We start from the raw sequence: 21,373 nt of genomic DNA, 5'->3' as shown, positions 1-21,373 counted from the left end.
CAAAAAAAGTTAAACATATAATGACTATATAGCCCAAACATTCTACTACTAGATATTGGAAAGCAAAACTCAGTCGTGTCCAACTCTTTGTGACCCTGTGGACTATATACAGTCCATGGAATTCTCCAGGCCAGGCCCTAATACTGGAGTGAGTAGCCTTTCCCTTCTCCAGGGAATCTTCCCAACCCAGGGATCAAACCCAGGTCTCCTGCATTGCAGGTGGATTCTTTACCAGCTGAGCCACAAGGGAAGCCCAAGCATACTGGAGTGGGTAGCCTATCCCTTCTCCAGTGGATCGTCCCCATCCAGGAATTGAACTGGGGTCTCCTACATTGCAGGCAGATTCTTTACAAGCTGAGCTAGCAGGGAAGCCCCTCTAGATATTTGCCAAGAGAAACTAAAGAATACAACTTGCAAAGACTTGTTGTATATAAATGATTATAACACCTTCATTTTTGGTAGCAAAAAAATGGGTGAAAAATCCAAACATTCAACTACCAGGGTGAACATACATACAAACAAACTGGCATATCTGACAGTATATTTCTTATTAAGAGAAAGGATGAATTACTATGCACACAAAATGAATGAAACTCAAAGTAATATTCATTGAAAGTAGTCACACAGTACAAAGTGATTTCACTTATAGAAAATTCTAGAAAAGGAAAAGTAATCTACAATGACAAATCAGTGGGCTAACAGGAGGGATTACAAATGGGCAGGAAAAAAATGGTAATATTCATTACCTTCATCTGGCAAGTGATGGCTTCAGGCATGTGTGTGTCAAATTACATACTTTAATGCTTTGTTTGTTGATTTTACAAAGCTCCTTTAAGAAAACCATTGTTAACTTCATTGGAGACTTTATTGCATTAGAAAGACACACCCATAAATCCATTTAAGATAAATCCTCTATCTTGGTTTTCTGCAGAGATCAAGGTCAAAGCCCTTAAGCCTTTGAGAAGCCCATTGATTAAGATGAATCAAGGTAATCTGAATCAAAAACACTGGTCATAGCAAACACCACCCTCCTCCAACAACGAGACAAACTAAACATGGACATCACCAGATGGTCAATACCAAAATCAGATTACATTTTTTGCAGCCGATGGAGCTCTATACACTCAGCAAAAATAATACCTGCAGCTGACTGTGGCTCAGATTATGAATTTCTTACTGCAAAATTCAGGCATCAACTAGGGAAAACCACTAGACATGCCTCCTGTGAAACCTGTATGCAGGTAATGAACAATTAGGACTGGACATGAAACAACGGACTAGTTCCAAATTGGTAAAGGCTGCCTATTGTCACCCTGCTTATTTAACTTATATGCAGAGTACATAATGAGAAATGCCAGGCTGGATGAAGCACAAGCTGGAATCAAGATTTCAGGGAGAAATATCAACCTCAGATGTACAGATGACACCATTCTTATGGCAGAAAGAAATCAAGAACTAAAGAGCCTCTTGAAAGTGAAAGAAGAGAGTGAAAAAGTGATGAATGAGTACACACACCAGTATTTCCCAAAGTGTGTTTTATGGTCTTCCTTTGAACCAACCTAAGATGCTTATTTCAAGACCCTACTCCACTAAGACATTGGGTGGTGAGAAAATTGAAACTGGAATATAGAACTCTACAAATTTGAGTAAACTCCAGGAGACAGTAGAGGGCAAAGGATCCTTGTATGCTGCAGTCCATGGGGTTGCAGAATTGGATAGGACCTAGTGACTGAACAATAATCTCACAAGGTTCCCAATAAGGAGACAAAGACCCACTCAAGGCCTTTCCACATGTCAGTCTCCTACAGCTTCTTCAGCTGTTTCTAAGATTTAAATGTTTACCTACATAAAAGACTCATGTTATTTATCAAGCTTGTAACAATTTTATTCATAATAGGAAAAAAATTACTTACATATATACAAAAGACATTTATTTTCTTACTCTGACATAAAAAATACAGACATATTTACATATGTACAAAATATTAAAACATACAAACTTATAAAGAAGGAAAACAAGCAAAACTTCACAAAGGATACTTTTTTGGGAAATACACTCTAAAAGAGGTTAAACAAAGGTGACAAAACATTTACATTAAGACACCAGAAGTTGATATTTCAATAGATATTATTAATTTGGCAAAGCAAATAAAATAGCCTGTTAATGGATGGTAAAGAAGATTTACTTTTAAGACTGTCTAGGTAAAATAACATGGTCTTCCTTTACCATAAAATGGAATGAATTTTAGCTTACCTCTGAATCACAATCATCATAGTTTCCCTTTTTTTCTTAAAATATTTATATTTTCTGATTTACATTGAGAATTTTAAATTTTTTCACTATTAAATTGTAAAATATTTTAAGAAGTTGTGTACCCTCTTTTTTCACTGAGGGGGAAAAATCCCATGTATTACACTAATTTCAACATAAAATTGAACATCATGTTTTTTATTTTTTTTAATTAAAACCTAACATTTTTCTAACTAACCTTCATGATCAATTTCAATTGATGTAATAAGCAATCATAATCGTCGTAAATTCTTCTTGCTTTTCTTAGTACCAGGCAAAGGACCCATTTTATAACTGGCTTTTAGGGGCTTGCCATTTGAACAGTCTTCGGTGGTATGATAAGTACACAAACACTTTGTACAATAATCAAATCCACAGCTTTCTCGTTTACAGGTTGCCCGTTGTAAATAGCAATCATATTTTGCAGGTGAATTACAGCGAATACAGGCTTTAAGGCTTTCATTCTTTTTCAAAGTTTTGGCAACCTAGAAAGAAGAAAATTCATACACATATTTTTACTAAGAACTGAATGTAATTTAGCTAGTCAAAACAAGGGCACTTCCCCAATACATGTATAAAGCACCAACGTCACAAACAACTCCTGCCTTTCAGGAGCCTACTGCTCAATGGGGGAACAGACCACTGTCAGCTGACCCAGTGGTTACTGCTTAATGCTACAAATATGCTCTTGTTCATAAATGCCACTCCCACATTGATGCCACCTCTCCTGGGAAACCAGGAGCTGGCTGCTCTTTCACCACTAGCTCTAGTCCTTTTTAAAAGAAACCTTTCGCATCATATAGCGTTTACCTTTACATAGCTATGGATCCCCTGGTGGCTCAGACGGTGAAGCACCTGCCTGCAACGCAGGAGACCTGGGTTCAAGCCCTAGGTTGGGAAGATCCCCTGGAGAAGGAAATAGCAACCCACTCCAGGATTCTTGCCTAGAAAATTCCATGGATGGAGGAGCCTGGTGGGCTACAGTCCATGGGGTCGCAAAGAGTTGGACACGACTGAGTGACTTCACTTCACTTTCACTTTATATAGCTGTGAAAGTTATCATGTTTCCCTATCTATGTAGTGCCTGATAAAATTGACTTTTTGCTTAGCTCTCTTCCTCAGTTATCAAAGGCAGTAATTGTGAAATGTAGTATTTAAGTTTTAGAAGAAACTTGAAGGTCTCTCCTTATTTTCTTAAGTGTTTCTCAATTAGAGATCAACACCACTGTCATAAACAATGCCAAATAATATCTATTATCTTTGGCATAGAAAGACATCTCTGTGTACTTTCCTAATTTGATTACTTGAGTCATAAATGGTTTTCTTACTCTAAGTCCTTTTAACAATAAATACCTCATGTTTCCAATTTATTGATAAACAAAAAATTACCTCAGAGAATTCACTGTGTCGACTGTAAGTAGAACCTTTCTGATCATCTGGATCAGGTAACTTAGTTCGAGCATCTTTTTTGGGGAGAGTCTGGGTTGCTGATTTTTGCACAGATGCTAAAGGAGTTCTGAATAAAACATACTCTCTGGTCGAAGCATGTGGTGAAAACTTAATGTTTTTTTCCTAATTAAAAAAAAAAGTTTGAATAGGATTAAAAAATATCCTCCTATATTCTCAATAATCAGAAATTGTATATGTAAAAAAGGGCAAATGAGAATATAAAGGATTTATTCCTGTATTCAATTTACATGCATGTGCTTAAAGCACAGCCACCCGCAACTGTTCAAACATTTAAAGCCTAACAACTAAGTTACTGAGAGAAACTACAAATCAGAAACTGTGAGAAAGCAACTTTACATACTTAGTACCCAGCATTTAATACATGATTTATAAAGCACTACCACCAGAACACAGAGAAGGCAATGGCACTCCACTCCAGTACTCTTGCCTGGAAAATCCCATGGACAGAGGAGCCTGGTGGGCTGCAGTCCATGGGGTCGCAGGTCGGACACGACTGAGCAACTTCACTTTCACTTTTCACTTTCATACAGTGGAGAAGGAAATGGCAACCCACTCCAGTGTTCTTGCCTGGAGAATCCCAGGGACAGCGGAGCCTGGTGGGCTGCTGTCTATGGGGTCGCAGAGTTGGACATGACTGAAGTGACTTAACAACTTAGCAACCACCAGATCAAAAGGTCATTCTTTCCACCCACCAGTAGATGGCAATAGTCACGTTCAAGTGTCACATCAGTGCTATGAATGGATTCAAAACAATCTATTGAGGTAGAAAATTTTTCATTAATATCAGCCTATAGATAAAGAAATTGAACGTGGAGAATTTAAGCAACACTTGACCTTAGTCTGCCAACTCCTAAGTCTGAAATTTTAACTGTGTGTTGATCTTTATTCTCAGAAACATCTCCAAAGTTACTAAGTATTTTGCAAAGTGAATGAATTCCCTTCCTACCTTAAAAATCTTCTAAATATAGATAACTTTACTACTTTGTAACAGATAAAATCCCAGCCCCTTTATCTTTGAATTTTTTTTAATGAGTTATGAATGTAAAGGATTTCCAGATCATCTGTTATCTTTACTATTTCCCTCTCCCATTTCAAAGGTAGAGAGCTATTATATCTTAAAATTAAAACAACTGCAAAGACTTACAGTAATTCTTTGTATTGCTTTATTGTACAATTGCAATGCCACCTTGTCATCTTCCAGAATCTTCTTCCAAGTTATGCTCACTTTAGACACACTGGAAAAGTAAATGATTATAAAGGAAACAATTAAGCACCATGAAGGCTAAGATGAATATATTACGGAAACACAACCAGTGCAAAAAAGAAATTTCTATTAGCAGTTCTTCTCAAACCTGACTATACTTAGAATTGCCTGTGGCATGCACTTGAGATTTAAGGATGGCCCATGCCTAGTCACTTGGGCTTAATTGGTCTAAAATGGGGGCCAGGGTTCTACAGAATCCCCCCCACCGCCGCCTTTTAAAAAGTTCAACATCAATTCTAAGTAGATCTAGGCTTAGGAACCCGGACACTTCATTTTTTCACAATATCCACAAATATCAAATCAGAAACCCCATTGTGTATATGGCTATTTATTAACATTAGACAAATTTCAAACATTTGACACATTGCTACTAGTAGAAATCAATTTTAAAAATCCATTTTAACAAAAATGTTGTGATGTTGATTATCCCTCAAGAAGCTAGTCAATAATAAAAATCAATACTTGTGCCTGTTTTGGTTCAGTTATATTTCATGGACCTGTGTAAAGTAACAAAGAGTACCTTTAAAATTTTTTCAAAAAGTCAAAAATGAACCAAGTTGGAGGCAATCTAATCCAATACTCTGGATAATCATTTTAATTTTCAATTGTTGTTTAGTTGCTAAGTCATGTCAACTCTTGCAATCCCATGGACCAGAACCCGCCAGGTTCCTCTGTCCATGGGATTTCCCAGTCAAGCATACTGGAGTGGGATGGGAGGAGGGTTCAGGATGGGGGACACATGTACACCCGTGGCTGATTCATATCAATGTATGGCAAAAACCACTACAATATTGTAAAGTAATTAGCCTCCAATTAAAAAAAAAAAAGAATACTGGAGTGGGTTGCCATTTCCTTCTCCAGATCTTCCCGACCCAGGGACTAAACCCAAGTCTTCTGCATTGGCAGTTGTATTCTTTACCACTGAGCCACTAGTGAAAGTGAAAGTGAAGTTGCACGGGCTGCAGCCTACCAGGCTCCTCCGTCCATGGGATTTTCCAGGCAAGAGTACTGGAGTGGGTTGCCATTGCCTTCTCCAAACTAGGGAAGCCCTAATTCTCTGTTATCTCATCCTAAAAGGTTTTCTCTGGTTGCAAAAGGAAGAAAGGGCAGTCAGTAAAAGGTTTCTAAGAAATAGTCATAATCAGACCCATGTGTATGTTTCTGCATTTTTATCACTTTTAAACTTGAAAATGGTCTAAAAAGAACAGAAATAATTACTTCATATTTTCAAATGTGACAAAAATCAAATTCCCATTGGACCCATACAGCAGACCCCTAGGCTGTTGTTTTTATAGTTATGACCAAAAGATGTAGCTTACATATGAACAATTTCAGAACCAAAAGAAACAAAGATTCTGACCTAAAAGAAATAGCCTTCACTAGCATAATATTAAATTTTAAGTAACTGGATTAAAAGCATACTTTCATCACCTCAATTAAAACTACAGTGCAAGACTACAGTACTATCTTTGCATGAGCTGGTAGTGCTAAGCTATATAACAAAAATGCTCATGGATTATACTAATACATACACTCAGAGAAACAATACTTACTTGATTAAGTCCATCTCACTGAGTTGTGTTAAAATATTTGCTAAGAGATGTTTGAGTCCTCTTCGAAAGAGTTCACTGAGAATATCTACACATTCGAGGCCCATTTTCCTACCAATTATATTCTGTAGTCTAAAATTTCCACTGGATATAAATTCTTTCAGCTTCTCCCAATCTATTTTAGGATTTCGTTTACAATTTTTTTTTAACGTTGAACAAACCACTTTTTCAAAATGAAGAGCTGGCAGCAAGTTTTTGTTGGGATATTGGTCTGGGCTTTGCGTCTGTAGAAGGCAGGATTGTGGACTGTCATTGAAACTTTCCACCAGGGCAAGGCTACTGTCTTCATGTTCACTGAGGCCACTTTGTTGGGAAAATGAAGAGTAGCCACTGTCTTCATAACATCCGCTGGTCTCTAGTTCTTGTATGTCATTTGAACTATCAAGTGTTTGTTGTATGCTTTGATTTTCCTTGTTATGCAATGGCTTGCTTTCAGTTTCAAGTTCTACAATCCTGGGGCTCACAACTGGGGACCCAACATCTGATAACCTTTCATAGTCTTTAATGCAGTCTTTATAAGAACCTTCCAAACACGCAGTAGTGTAGGAACCTTGTCTTCTACTGTCATCCGGCTTCACTGGTTTAATTCCAGAATGAACATGGTTATAGTTAAAATCACACTTCATTTTGACAGAGAGAGTGGAACTTTCTTCTTTACAACCTACAAAAAGAACATAATATTATGCCTGATGGCAAAAATTTCCACATATCACTACTTTTTTAAATCTGGGATACAGATTTAATCACTTTGCATTCTCTCAGCACTGTGAACTTCCCATGAAATAAGCTATCAAACTATCAAAGTATAATGTGAGAAAATATTACTAAAACTTAATAAGTACATACATCTTATTCTCGAGGGAGTACTTCAGTACAGTCTGCTTTTAAATCTGGTGTAACTATACCATCTGACATTTAGAGTCATATCTGAGTAGAAAATAGTGACAAAAGGGACTATTTAACAAATAGTCTGTGCTTATAGAATAAGGAAATATGATGCATCAAGAGTGGGGCCTGAGATAAGAGACATCCTTACAGAAATCAAATACTTCTAGAAATATGGTTAAGATAATGGAAGACGGAATGTATAAGGGTCAAAGCAGTTTTGATAAAAGTTGCAAAAAACTTATACATATTAAATGTTAGTAATTATTATAACTGACTCATTGGAAAAGACCCTGATGCTGGCAAAGATTGAAATCAAAAGGAGAAGGGGGCAGCAGAGGATGAGATGGTCACATAGCATCACCAACTCAATGGATAAGAACTTGAGCAAACTCTGGGAATAGCTAAGAACAGGGGGGTCGCAAACAGCTGGATGAGCTGGACGCGACTTAGCGACTAAACAACAATTGTAAGTCTTATAATAATTAATCACAAAATCTATAGAAGTTTAGAGAAAGGATTAAAAAGCCAATAAATTTAATCATTTGTAAGTTAACCACTAGGGGTTTAGAATCTGCCTAAGCACACAGGCACGAATTAACCACACTAGTGACTTCTGGGGCAGGATAATTTTGCTGGGGGTTGTCCTGTCTGTTGCAGGATGTTTAGCAACTTGTGGCTATCTGATGCCATTAGCAGCCGCTATTCCTCCAGCAGGACAATAAAAAAAAAAAAAAAAATGTCTCCAGCAACCATTTATTGCCAAATGTTGGGAGTAGGGGGAAGCTGTGTATGTGTGTGTGTTAGTCGCTCAGTCGTGTCTGACTCTTTGCAACCCCATGGACTGTAGCCCACCAGGCTCCTTTGTCCATGGGATTCTCCAGGCAAGAATATTGGAGTGGGGGAAGTTAGCAGGGGCAAAATCTCCCCCATTCTCAGTTAAGAACTGCTGCTTTAAAGGATTAGGATTTCTGGCAGGCAGTAGTGGCTGGGACGGATTATAGTAGATGGGTTTAAGGAAACTGTTTAGCATTTTTGAAGGCAGAGTATATGGATTGTATATGCTTCTAATGTACTCCCCCATCTACTATACTATATATATCTCCTGCAAACCAATCACAGGTAGATAACGATTACCCTATAAGTAAATATACTTAAGTATAAAACGATTACCCTATAAGTAAATATACTTAAGTATAGTCAGTATGTTTAGTCTGTACTAAACATTGGTAAACTGTTCATACGGAATTTACTGTTTTTACTTAGAACAGAACTTCTAAGCACTAAAGGACACCTTGTAGATAGAAACTTTCTTCTAATTAGGTTTAAATTAAAAGTTTAGGGACATAAATATTACCCCAATTAACCCTAACTCTAGAACAAATTATTCTGAGCTGTTCCCTTGTACTCAGGGTAAAAAATTCTAAGAGATTCTTATTTTTGCATCAAGTAAGGAATTAAATATGATTTAGCTAAGACCACATGTTATCTGAAGATAAAGAAGCCACCAACAAAGACACGTTTTATTTTGTTTAGTTCCCTAAAGGGAATGGGCATGTTCAGCTGTGTCCAACGCTTTGTGACCCTATGGACTATAGTTCACCAGATTCCTCTGTCCATGGAATTCTCCAGGCAAGAATACTGCAGCGGGTTGCCATGCCCTTCTCCTGGGGATCTTCTCTGACCCAAGGATAGAACCCCCATCTTTTGTCTCTCCTGCAATGGCAGGCGGGCTCTTTACCACTAGCACCACCTGGAATATCCTAAAGGGAAGAGGCCTGAAACTATATTTCAGAAACTTAATTCTTTTCAAAGGCATTCTTCCTCTGCTGCCTTTACAACTCAGTTATTGGAAGACTATCCTACAGAACCCCTTTCATTCAACATTGTTCTCAGAATATGGACAGTTCCTTAACTTCAGAGTTAATTCAGCTACTTTATAATTGTTTAGAAGTCAACAATTTCCAACATTTCCAAACACGTGCTCAAAACTGAGGTAGAATGTGAAGTGAAAGACACTCAGCCGACGCTCAGTCATGTCTGACTCTTTGCAACCCCGTGGACTTCTCCAGGCCAGAATGCTGGAATGGTAGCCTTTCCCTTCTCCAGGGGATCTTCCCAAACCAGCAATCGAACACAGGTCTCCCGCATTGCAGGTGGATTCTTTACCAGCTGAGTCACAAGGATCATTAAAAAAGTATATATATATACATATATATATACATAAAAATCTCACAGTTCAGAGCCTCTTTAATCAGAAAGATGAGGGTTAAGAGTCAATCCTAAAGGAAATCAATCCTGAATATTCATTACAAGGACTGAAGCTGAAGCTCCAATACTTTGGCCACCTGATGCATACAGTTGACCCAAAAGACCTCAATGCTGTGAAAGACTGAAGGCAAAAGAAGGGGACGACAGAGGATGAGATGGTTGGATGGCATCACTGATTCAGTGGACATGAATTTGAGCAAACTCCAGGAGATAGTGAAGGACAGGGAAGCCTGGTGTGCTGCAGTGCATGGGGTCGCAAAGAGCTGGACACAAGTGAGCGAATGAACAACAAAGAGTCTAGCTCTGCCACTTCATTTACCCAATGCCTACTTAGTGACAGTCTTGAGAAGGAAAGAAACTAGCCACAGAAGTTCTTTTGAAGGTGAAATCCTGGTATCTTGAAAGCCTTGTGAAAATCCAGACAAAGGTGGACCCTGGAAGGAAAAGTGTTGAACTTTAAAGGAAGAGGAAGGCCTGCAGGGCTGTGATTCGGTAACCAACAGGGGGATAAGGATTGAAAATTAATGCTGAAGAGGTATAGAATGCTACAGGATTTTTAGGGTAGACTGGCTTTTATTCTTCTTGTAATAAAGAGCCTCTGAGGGGTTCTAAGTGAGATATCTGGTTCACACTAGGACTTCCCTATAGCTCAAACAGTAAAGAATTTGCCGGCAATGCAGGAGACCAGGGTTTGATTCCTGGGTTGAGATGATCCTCTAGAGAAGGAAATGGCAATTCACTCCAGTATTCTTGCCTGGAGAATCCCATGGTCCCATGGACAAAGGAGCCTGGCAGGGTACAGTCTGTGAGGTGGCAAAGACTCAAACATGGCTGTGCAACTAACACACAGACACACAAATAAACAAATGATTGCCGGTTGTGGAAAATATTGGATTATATTAATAGGAAGGTATAGGGTTGGCCAAGAAGTTCGTTGGGGTTTTTCAAAAGACACTGGAAAAACTTGAAAAAAAATTTAAACAAACTTCTTGGCTAATCCAACGCAAGTGAAAGCAGGGAGGCTAGTTGGAAATGCTTATCACAGGAGTCCAGAGTTGGGTACCCAAGACTAGGATGACCGCAGGGCAACTAGGATAACTGAACAGATCTGAGATCTTTTCAGAAGGGTAAAGTCAACAGAGCTTGGTGATATACTATATTAGCTGTGAATACCCTGGGTTTAAATCATGAGCATTTCAGGTGAAAAACAAAAAACCGAGCAAGTTAACTCTTAAAGCTTGTTTCCTCATGTATTAAAGGCAGGTAAGAAAACCAAACTGGACTAAATGCATGGCAGAGTTTCCATCACATATAGTTTAATAAACAGAATCTAATTTCACTGTGTTATTTTTGTAAGCCAAACCCTACATATTCTTTATATTTAAATCACGAACAAGTTCAAAGTGGCAAAATACATTCTACACAGATTTATGCATCTCAGACTATGTTTTTCCCTAGGAATCAAATCCAACTTCAAACGAAAGTCCTTGCTCAGCCTTTTGCCATTTTGTGACCCAGAACATTGAATCAGTCTTTCAATTTCTTTAAAATGGAGATATACTATATCCATACTATCTACCTCACGGAGTTGGTAAAGATTCACCACTGCATTTTTAAAACCTCTTATTTACCAACTCAATAGTCCAATCATGAAAAAGTGGTATTAGGTAGTTAACTGTACAAAGTTAACATCTATTTAACTTCCCAATGTAGATTTAACATTTCATAATAAACTGTAATAGTTAAAAAGACTATAGTGCTTAAAGTTAAAAAAATCTTTACAGCTATCCCAATGCTAAATGTTTAAGAACTACAACCTCCAGTACCTACAAGATAACCAGCATGTGCCCAATATCAATGAGGCATGGCTATTCCTTTAAAAAAGCCTTAAGATCTGTTGCCATAAACTGCAAAATCAGTCATAATCCCCAAGAGAATATTTTAGAAAAGCCTATTTCAGAAATATTTGAATGCAATAGATTTTAAAATTTCATTTTCTCAAATTTTCAAATATAGAAAAAAATCTGGGGGACAGCAAATACTCCCCTGAGGGGCAAGGTAGTAAAGACAACTGGAATTAAGCGACAAAAAAAATCCTTCTTAAAGCCACCAATCTCCAGAATTTCAGAGGGTTTTATGAGTCAGGGATTTCTAGACAAGAGACTTAACCTGTTAAAATATTTTTTGAGTCTTCTAGATTCCTTTTCTAAAGAAAGGAGCGTCTTTCAGTGATTACCAAATATACACCTTCAAGCTGTTAACTTCTAAAATTTTTCACAATTTCTAAAATAAAATGAATGTAGCCGGGTCTCTTTAAGAGACAGCAACAAAGAGGATAAAAGTAAGCGTTCATTTGGGGGCCTTCCATTCCACCCAAGAGCTGGAATAAAAGACTGCGTCTCCAGAAGCACAGGGGAAAAAACCAAACCAAACGAATTCTTCACTTTTCATATCTTCTTCCCAAATTCTTCAAAATTAGCTACATTTGGACAAATTCGGGGTTTCTGGATTAAAAATGTCCTTTTCCCTCCTTCCATTTCAGTCCAGGCCTTGAGACTGAGTCACTCACTGGGTTCAAGGGGGGAAAAAGGAGAAATTCAACGTTTTTGTTCGGACATCCCCAGCAGAGCCTTGACCCGATGGAGGGGTCCCTCCATTTGGCGGGGATTGGGGAAGAGGAGACCCTGGAAATCCCGAGGGGTCGGACGGGTGGCCCTCAGGGCGCGGACCGGCGGAGGAGGCGGGAGATAACAGCGAGCACGATCTCCCGCGCCCGCCAGGAAGACTGAGGTGGCGAAAACCTGGGAGGACTGACTTCCGACCTGAGAGTGCGGGGCAGGCGTGGAGAAGGGGCGCTGAAGTGAGGGGTCGGGCACCCGGCTGGACCCCGAGGGCCGCTGGCTCGCGGGCCCTGTCAGCTCCGCGACTCCGGCGTGGGGGAGGGGCGGCAGGGGGCATTTGGCGCCCGGGCCCGCGGGGTGGAGGTAGGCAGCCCTGCCCAGGGTGAGGAGGCCCCGACCCGCACCTCCCTGGGAGGCGGGCGCCCCGGTTCGCGGGCACGGCGGGACCCAGGTGCGCCGGCCATCCTGTCCCGGGACCTCTGCTTCCCCTCTCCGGACTCCCCCCTGCCTTCTTCCTCTGGGTCCCGGGAGAACCGCCGCCCGCCCGCCCGAGACCCAGCGAGGGACCGCACGGCCGGACTCGGGAGGGTGTCGGGTCCAGGTCGTTGCCCACCAACCCCTCCTACCCCGCCACCGTCATTCCCCCGCCGGGCACCCCTTCTGGAAGGCGCGCCCCGCTCGCACCCTCTCCTCTCACCCACCGTCCGAGGGGCAAGGGCGCCCGGCGGCTGTCGGGGCGCCGTAGCTGCAGCGGCAGGAACCGGAGAGCGGCCGTAGGGAGCAGCTGCAGGGCCGCCGGCTCATGCCAGGGGCAACAGAGTGGTCGGCCTCAGGTGAGGGAGCTGCGGCCACGGGAGGAGAGCGGGCAGCCAGCTTCTCAGAGCTCTTATCTTCCAAAAGGCGCCAGCTGGTACTTTTAAAATCTTTGAATTTGGTGCCCAAATCCGCACGGCCCAATGGGGCGCGCCGCTCGCACGCGCGATCCAATGGGAGGGCGGCGGGAGGGCGTCCCCTCACTCGCGCCCAATGGGAGGCTGCCGAGGTGGGCCCGAGCCTCCAGGCCCAGCCTCCTTCCTCCCTCGCCAACTCCGCTCGTCCGGAAAGACGCGGAGGCCGGGGGCGGGGCCTCGGAGCGCGGGGAGGCCTCGGCTCGGCCGCACGTGGAGGGCTCCTACCACGCATGCGCGTTCCCGCCACGCTCTCCTCCTCCGTCTGAGGGACCGGCCTCCGGCGGGTCCTAATTTCATCCTGAAGGCGGCTCCGGCTTGTGTCTGAGGAACTCCGATGGGTGCAGAGCGCGGCCGACTTCCTCCGGTCATTTCTCAAGCGGGAGTTTAGTGAGCGGCGACTCCCGACTGTCCGAGAATGCAGACTTTCCGGAAGACGAACCCTCCCCCCAGCTCGGCTTAGCCCGCCTCTCTAGGATTTAGGCGCGCTCCTCTCGCCTCCTAGTTTCGCCCCTCCCCCTGCTCAGCGTTTTCGCGCAAGCGCTGGCGGCGGGCGGCCGCCTTGGAGTTGGCGGGTTGGCGCTTGCGTGCTGGGGTCCCTCGCGTTTCTCTCAGGGGGCGAGGGAGGCGGAGAGCCCTGGGCCGCGGTGGGTGGGGCCGCGTCCCTCCGGCGCGCGGAGCTGGTCCTGCCTCCTCAGTGGCGGGAGACCCCGACTGACTTGAATCTCCTTGGGCCCTTTGCAGAGGGGATGAGACTGGGACCGTCGCTTCTTTTTTGTAAGCGTGTTTTTTTTAAATTTTCGACCATTGTTTCTCAGCCACCTTGCTTTAATCACGGACTTTTAAGCTTATTAAATATATATCTACTGTACTCTCCCGGGTTTCGTTTATTTTCAAGTGCCAGACACACACTGTAATCTATTCCAGAATCAATGAATGAATGAATCAGTCAGCCTGTCCTGGGAGTTCCAAACCTGACTCCCTGAGTCTGAAGGCCCTTGACCATAATTTTCCAGTGATGGAAGAAAGGGTGGAAGTATTCATTGCTAAGTCTTCTATAGCAAGTTGTACCGCACGTGTCATGCTGAAGTTTTCATTCTTTGTGCGTTTAAGTGGTGACATTGCATTCCCTAGTTTCACTTTTGGTCAGAACACAGTGAAGCCAAAGGATGTAAGCTCCCGAGTGTCCGAATTCTGTCTTTTGCAGTTTTCTCTTTTGCATTTCTGCAGCCTCCAGGAGAGTTAATAGTTGGCTGTGTGGTAAGCAAATGCAGAAGACAAGAGGTTCGATCCCTGGATCGGGAAGATTTACGCCCCCCCCCCGCGCCCCGCCCCCAAGAGGAAGTGGCAACCCACTCCTGGTGGCCTAGGGTCCATGGTGTCACAAAGTCGGACTTAGCATGCAACACTCAAGTGCTCAGTTAAATTTTTATCAAGTCCTTTGTGAAGCAACGCGGGAATCAAGGTGAACTCTGCAAATGCTGAGTTGATCCTCTCTTTATGTGACATTTTTGATAGTTCATCATGGTTTTCTGTGTTCATTTTTATTTTTTAGAATGTTGCATCATGTTAGTATTTTTCTTGGTTGCTGAAATTTTTGGCATCCTCTTAAATTTTGCACCTGAGTCCTCTCTCTCACCCCACCCTGGCTCTGGTGCTAAGTTCTGAAGACACATGGTTGAAAAGACAGAAGTCCTGTCCTTCAGGGAGTTTACATTCTGATGGGAAAGAATTTGGCAATTGACAGTTTCACTGAATCAAAGAGGAATATAAAACAACATAAGAACATAAAACATCTTCCCAACCCAGGTATCAACCAGAGTCTTTTACATCTGCATTGGCAGGCAGATTCTGTAGCACTAGCCCACCTGAGAAGCCCTATAAAACAACATAAGAGGATAGAGAATGGGCTGACTGGAAGGGCATGGCTAAGGACTTTGGGTGCTCAGGAAGGTTTCTGAGGCTTTGGACAAAGTTTGGAATGTTGAGGTGGCAATGCAAAGATCTGCATAATAAGCAGAGGAAGGAGGCCAAAGGTGCATGGCTTATTCCAGGACTTGGTGGAATTCTAGAGCCAACAGATCAAAAGACTGTAGGAGTGGAGGTCAGGTAGAAGCCAGATCCTATAGGTCGTGGTTGACTGAGGGATGTTTGCAAGGGAGTGATTTGTTAAATGAATATTAAAACTATGGTAGCTTTTTGATATGATAGGCACTTTGTAAATGTTAGTCTTTAATTCTCACAATAACCTCAGCATTTTCATTTTCTGATTGTGCTTCAAAGTGTAAGTTCAAAAAAAAAAAAGTGTAAGTTCATTCTTATAGAATGATACAGCTAGTAAGCAAAAATTCCAGCCTGACTCTTTGGGAATAGAGCATGTACTTTCCTCTGTTACTGGGGCATGATATTTGTGGGAAACTTGATTGTTTATATGTACATTTTCATATTACTTTTGACAGGGGCAGAGTGAAGGGACAAAATAGGCGATGATAGTTAATCCCACTAGGGGATTTAAGTAAAAAGTATGGGAGACCCCTGTAAGTTAATAATTACTCAAGAAAGAAGAATAATTACTCAAGAAAGCAGCTTTGCTTAGCAGCAAAACCATGTAACAGAAGATCGTGACTTGCCTCAGGACAATAAAACACTGGTGGGACCCCCATTCTGAGACCCCCCGTCCTGCCCAGTGAGCTCAGTAACTTAATGATCCCTAGGACATGCTTTCTGCTTAAAAACATAAAACATAAAAACAATAATTTGTGGACCTCGCATGACCATGTAAGGACAAGAAAACTCCCCTGCTTAACCTGGAGGAGGAACTAATGATGGAAGCATGAAATCTACTCAAGAAAGTTGCAGAACTCTTCTCCCCACTTTTCCTTTGATTATGAAACTGTTGCCCAGTAAGTTTGTGGTGCGACACCCCCTTTCCACCCACTTGTTAACCTCACAAGCATCCTGTTCTAGTGTGTGTGTTAGTCACTTAGTTGTGTCCGATTCTTTTCAACCCTATAATTTAGCCCACCAGGCTGCTTTGTCCATGGAATTCTTCAGGCAAGAATACTAGAGTGGGCTGCCATTTCCTTCTGCAGGGGATCTTCTCCACCCAGGGATTGAACCCTGAACTGCCACACTACCATCTCAATAACCTGGAAAGCCCAGGTGATTCTAGTAAATCACTTCTTATGTATCACTTCTGCTTCTTGCTGCATTCTTTCTGCACTGAGACATAAAGGTCTATGGTACCGAAGCTCTTCAGAACCCCCGAAACACCCCGGTTTCACTTCCCATTTGACCTTAGAGATCTTTATTCACCTCCATTATTTTTAGATGAAGACATATATATGAAATTTGAGGGGAGGGGGTTCTCCAGTTATTTTTAAAATTTATTTTCAGAAAAAGACTAAGATAATGGGGAAATAAAATGACTATTGTAATGTAAGGTAAAGATTGAAGTGTGTTTTATCGCCTGCTGGTATAGTCTTTTTCTCTAGGTTTATTAAATTAATATTGATTTTATTATTTTAACTATTAGAGCTTTATATTGAAATGCTATTTTTTAATGTTTATTTTTGATTGATGATTGCTTTACAAAATTGGATTTTTGCCATACAGCAGCATGAATCAGTCATAGGTGTACATATGTCCCTTCCCTCTTGAACCTCCCGCCCACCCTTTCCCACCCCTCTGGGTTGTTACAGAGCTCTGGTTTGAGTTACTGAGTCAGTGTATTTCCATAAGCTATCTGTTTTCTATATGGTGGGGTATATGCTTCCATGCTACTGTCTCCATTCATCTCACTCTCCTTCCTCTCCCCAGCCCTTGTCAATAAATCTGTTCTCTGTCTGCGTCTCTATTGCTGCCTTGAGAATAGGTTCATGAGTACCATCTTTCTAGATCCTGTATATATATGTTAATATACAATATTTTTTTTCTCTTTCTGACTTACTTTACTCGGTATAATAGGCTCTAGGTTGATTTGCCTCACATTAGAACTGACTCAAATGTGTTCCTTTTTATGGTTGAGTAGCATTCCATTGTTGGGAGAAGGCAATGGCACCCCACTCCAGTACTCTTGCCTGGAAAATCCCACGGATGGAGGAGCCTGGTAGGCTGCGGTCCTTGGGATCGCTAAGAGTCGGACATGACTGAGCAACTTCACTTTCACACATTGGAGAAGGAAATGGCAATCCACTCCAGTGTTCTTGCCTGGAGAATCCCAGGGATGGGGGAGCCTGGTGGGCTGCCGTGATCTATGGGATCACATGGAGTCGGACACGACTGAAATGATTTAGCAGCAGCAGCATTCCATTGTGTATATGTACTATAGCTTCTTTATAACCGTTCATCTGTTGATGGACATCCAGGTTGTTTCCATGTCCTAGCTATTGTAAATAGTGCTGCAATGAACGTTGGTGTGAAGAGTGAAAACGTGAAAGTGTTAGTTGCTCAGTTGTGTCTGACTCTTTGCAACCCTATGGACTACAGCCTGCCAGCCTCCTCTGTCCATGAAGTTCTCCAGTCAGAAATACTGGAGTGGGGTGCCATTCCCTTCTCCAGGGGAGCTTCCCAGCCCAGGGATTGAACCCAGGTCTCCTGCATTGCAGGCAGATTCTTTACCATCTAAACCACCAGGGGAGCCATTGGGGTACATGTCTTTTTCAGTTTTGGTGAAATATTATTATTATTTTTTTAAATATTATTCTTAGCTGACAATTAACTTTCAATAGGTTCATGAGCACCTGTTAGTTTCATTCTTAGTGGGAAATTTAAGCAGGGTCTTTCTGAATTTTACTAGATGTCAACAGAAGTATGTACCTCTTTCTTTTTGCAAATCTGTATCAGAATTCTTGCTTTTAGGTGGAAAATGAAGTCCAGAGAGAACTGTCTTTATTCTCACCAAATCCTTATTGTATACATGGGGTGTATGGAATTGAGATGTGGTGCCTGCCCCCTTTGCTTACCGTCTGGGCTTGCAACCTGATAAGATGTAGCTCCTCAGTAAATAATCTTTGAATGAAAGCATTATGAGTACAGCGGGTAGAGGATAAGATGTACATACTACAGCTGTGAAGACGGTGAGTCAAATACATCTAGTTACAGTGGAATTTTTATAGAATAGAGTGACTGTATCATAGAGTAGAGGAGTGACTTCTATATCCCAGGGTAAGAGAGTACAGGACAAGGTTTGTCAACCTCAGCACCTCTGACATTTTGGTCAGATGACGGTTCTTTGTCGTGGAGGCTGTGCTGGGCACTGTAGGGTATGACAAGATCAGAACCTTGCGTTTTAGGAAGACGAACCTGGTAGTTATGTATGTGTGATCTGAATTAGAGAGGATGCAGGGGCCTATTCAAGTAGTCTAGGAGATGTCATTTTGGACCAGACTGGAATGGAATCTGTGAAGATGAGGGTGTTTAGTAAGAGACTAGGTGTTGGCAATAAACAGCCTATGAGAAAGAGGAGCAGAGAAGCTCCGGCAAGATGGTAGGCGCTGGAGTGGTGGCTGTGCGGTGCTGGACTGGCTCTGAGAGATACCCCACGTCCAAGAACAAAGGAGAAGATCCAGCAAGACGGTAGGAGGAGCAAAATCACGTTCAGAACCAAATCCCATACACTCCAGAGACGCTCAGAGGGCTCAAACAAACCGGGTGCACACCAGGCCCCAGAGACCCCCCGAGACAGAACTGTGAGCATCTCCTGTGGAGGTCCGGGTCAGCAGGGGCAGGGGCTCTGGGTGCAGCAGACTTGGGTATGGCATAAGCCCTCTTGGAGGAGGTCGCCATTAACCCCACCATAGAGCCGCCAGAATTTACAGTCTGGGAAACAGACTCTTGGAGGGCACAAACAGAACCTTGTGTGCACCAGGACCCAGGAGAAAGGAGCAGTGACCCCACAAGAGACTGACCCAGACTTGCCCGTGAGTGTCCAGGAGTCTCCGGCACAGGCATGGGTCAGCGGTGGCCTACTGTGGGGTCAGGCGCACTGAGTGTAGCAGTACATGCAGGGGACCTTTTGAAGGAGGTCACCATTATCTTCATTACCTCCACCATAGTTTGGCCCCAGGTAAATAACAGGGAGGGAACAGTCCCCACCCATCAACAGAAAACTGGATTAAATTTAGATTTACTGTAAATGGCCCCGCCCATCAGAGCAAGACCCAGTTTCCCCCTCAGTCTCTCCCATCAGGAAGCTTCCATAAGCCTATTATCCTTCTCCATCAGAGGGCAGACTGAAAACCACAATCACAGGAAACTAACCAATCTGATGACGTGGACCACAGCCTTGTCTAACTCAATGAAACTATGAACCATGCCTTGTAGGGCCACCCAAAACAGACGGGTCATGGTGGAGAGTTCTGACAAAACATGGTCCACTTCAATATTCTTGCCTTGAGAACCCCATGAACAGTATGCAAAGGCAAAAAGATAGGACGTTGAAAGATGAACTCCCCAGCTCAGTAGGTGCCCAAATGCTACTGGAGAAGAGTGGAGAAATAACTCCAGAAAGAATGAAGAGACAGAGCCAAAGCAAAAACAACACCCAGTTGTGGATGTCACTGGTGATGGAAGCAAGGTCTGATGCTGTAAAGAGCAATATTGCATAGGAACCTGGAATGTTATGTCCATGAATCAAGGCAAATTGGAAGTAGTCACACAGGAGATGACAAGAGTGAACATCAACAGTTTAGGAATCGGTGAACTAAAATGCTTTGGGAATCAGTGAACTAAAATGCTTTGGAGTGGGTGAATTTAATTCAGATGACCATTATATCTACTACTGTGGGCAAGAATCCCTTAGAAGAAATGGAGTAGTCATAGTCAACAATAGAGTCCGACATGTAGTACTTGGATGCAATCTCAAAAACAACAGAATGAACTCTGTTCTTTTCCAAGGTAAACCATTCAATATCACGGTAATCCAAGTCTATGCCCCAATGAGTAACGCTGAAGAAGCTGAACTTGAACGGTTCTATAAAGACCTACAAGACCTTTTAGAAGTAACACCCCAAAAAGATGTCCTTTTCATTATAGGGGTCTGGAATACAAAAGTAGGGAGTCAAGAAATACCTGGAGTAACAGGCAAATTTGGCCTTGGAGTACAGAATGAGGCAGGGCAAAGGCTCATAGAGTTTTGCCAAGAGAACACACTGGTCATAGCAAACACCCTCTTCCAACAACAAAAAAGAAGACTCTACACATGGACATCACCAGATGGTCAACACCAAAATCAGATTGATTGTATTCTTTGTAGCCAAAGATGGAGAAGTTCTATGCAGTCAGCAAAAACAAGACTGGGAGCTTAATGTGGCTCAGATCATGAACTCCTTACTGCCAAATTCAGACTTAAATTGAAGACAGTGGAGAAAACCACTAGACCATTCAGGTATGACCTAAATCAAATCCCTTACAATTATACAGTGGAACTGACAAATAAATTCAAGGGATTAGATCTGATAGAATGCCTGAAGAACTATTTCGGACAGAGGTTCGTGACATTGTACATGAGGCAGGGATCAAGACCATCCCCAAGGAAAAGAATTGCAAAAAGGCAAAATGGTTGTCTGAAAAGGCCTTACGAATAGCTGTGAATAGAAGAGAAGTGAAAGGCAAAGGAGAAAAGGAAAGATATACCCATTTGAATGCAGAGTTCCAAAGAATAGCAAGGAGAGGTAAGAAAGCATTCCTCAGCAATCAGTGCAACGAAATAGAGGAAAACAATAGAATGGGAAAGTCTAGAGATCTCTTCAAGAAAATCAGAGATACCAAGAGAACATTTCATGTAAAGATGGGCACAATAAAGGAGAGAAATGGTATGGACCTACAGAAGCAGAACATATTAAGAAGAGCTGGCCAAGAATACACGGAAGAACTATACAAAAAAGATCTTCACGACCCAGATAATCACAATGGTGTATCACCAGCCTAGAGCCAGACATGCTGGAATGCGAAGCAAGTGGGCCTTAGGAAGCATCACTACCAACAAAACTAGTGGAGGTGATGGAATTCCAGTT

At 42.3% G+C, this 21,373-nt stretch overlaps 1 protein-coding gene across 1 annotated transcript; it reads right to left on the bottom strand.

Annotated features, from left to right (window-relative positions):
- Positions 1–1,853: 1,853 nt before the first annotated feature.
- Positions 1,854–13,874, bottom strand: FBXO5 (F-box protein 5). The gene is made up of 5 exons (XM_065927753.1): positions 13,113–13,874; positions 6,578–7,295; positions 4,905–4,995; positions 3,680–3,862; positions 1,854–2,775 (listed from the first exon to the last, which is right to left on the bottom strand). The coding sequence occupies exons 1-5, from the start codon at positions 13,591–13,593 to the stop codon at positions 2,524–2,526; spliced, it is 1,725 nt and encodes a 574-aa protein (XP_065783825.1). The 5' UTR covers positions 13,594–13,874; the 3' UTR covers positions 1,854–2,523.
- Positions 13,875–21,373: the final 7,499 nt, after the last annotated feature.

The sequence above is a fragment of the Muntiacus reevesi genome, chromosome 3 (genome assembly GCF_963930625.1).
Source record: "Muntiacus reevesi chromosome 3, mMunRee1.1, whole genome shotgun sequence".
NCBI classification, from domain to species: domain Eukaryota; kingdom Metazoa; phylum Chordata; class Mammalia; order Artiodactyla; family Cervidae; genus Muntiacus; species Muntiacus reevesi.
This window is presented reverse-complemented; position numbering and strand designations above follow the sequence as displayed.

Coding starts and splice junctions, on each gene's coding strand:
- FBXO5 (XM_065927753.1), bottom strand. CDS start 13,593: ATGCGTGGTAGGAGCCCTCCACGTGCGGCCGAGCCGAGGCCTCCCCGC. Junction 4,996..6,577: donor AGTGAGATGGACTTAATCAA/GTAAGTATTGTT, acceptor TTACTTTTCCAG/TGTGTCTAAAGTGAGCATAA. Junction 3,863..4,904: donor AAGCAATACAAAGAATTACT/GTAAGTCTTTGC, acceptor TTTTTTAATTAG/GAAAAAAACATTAAGTTTTC.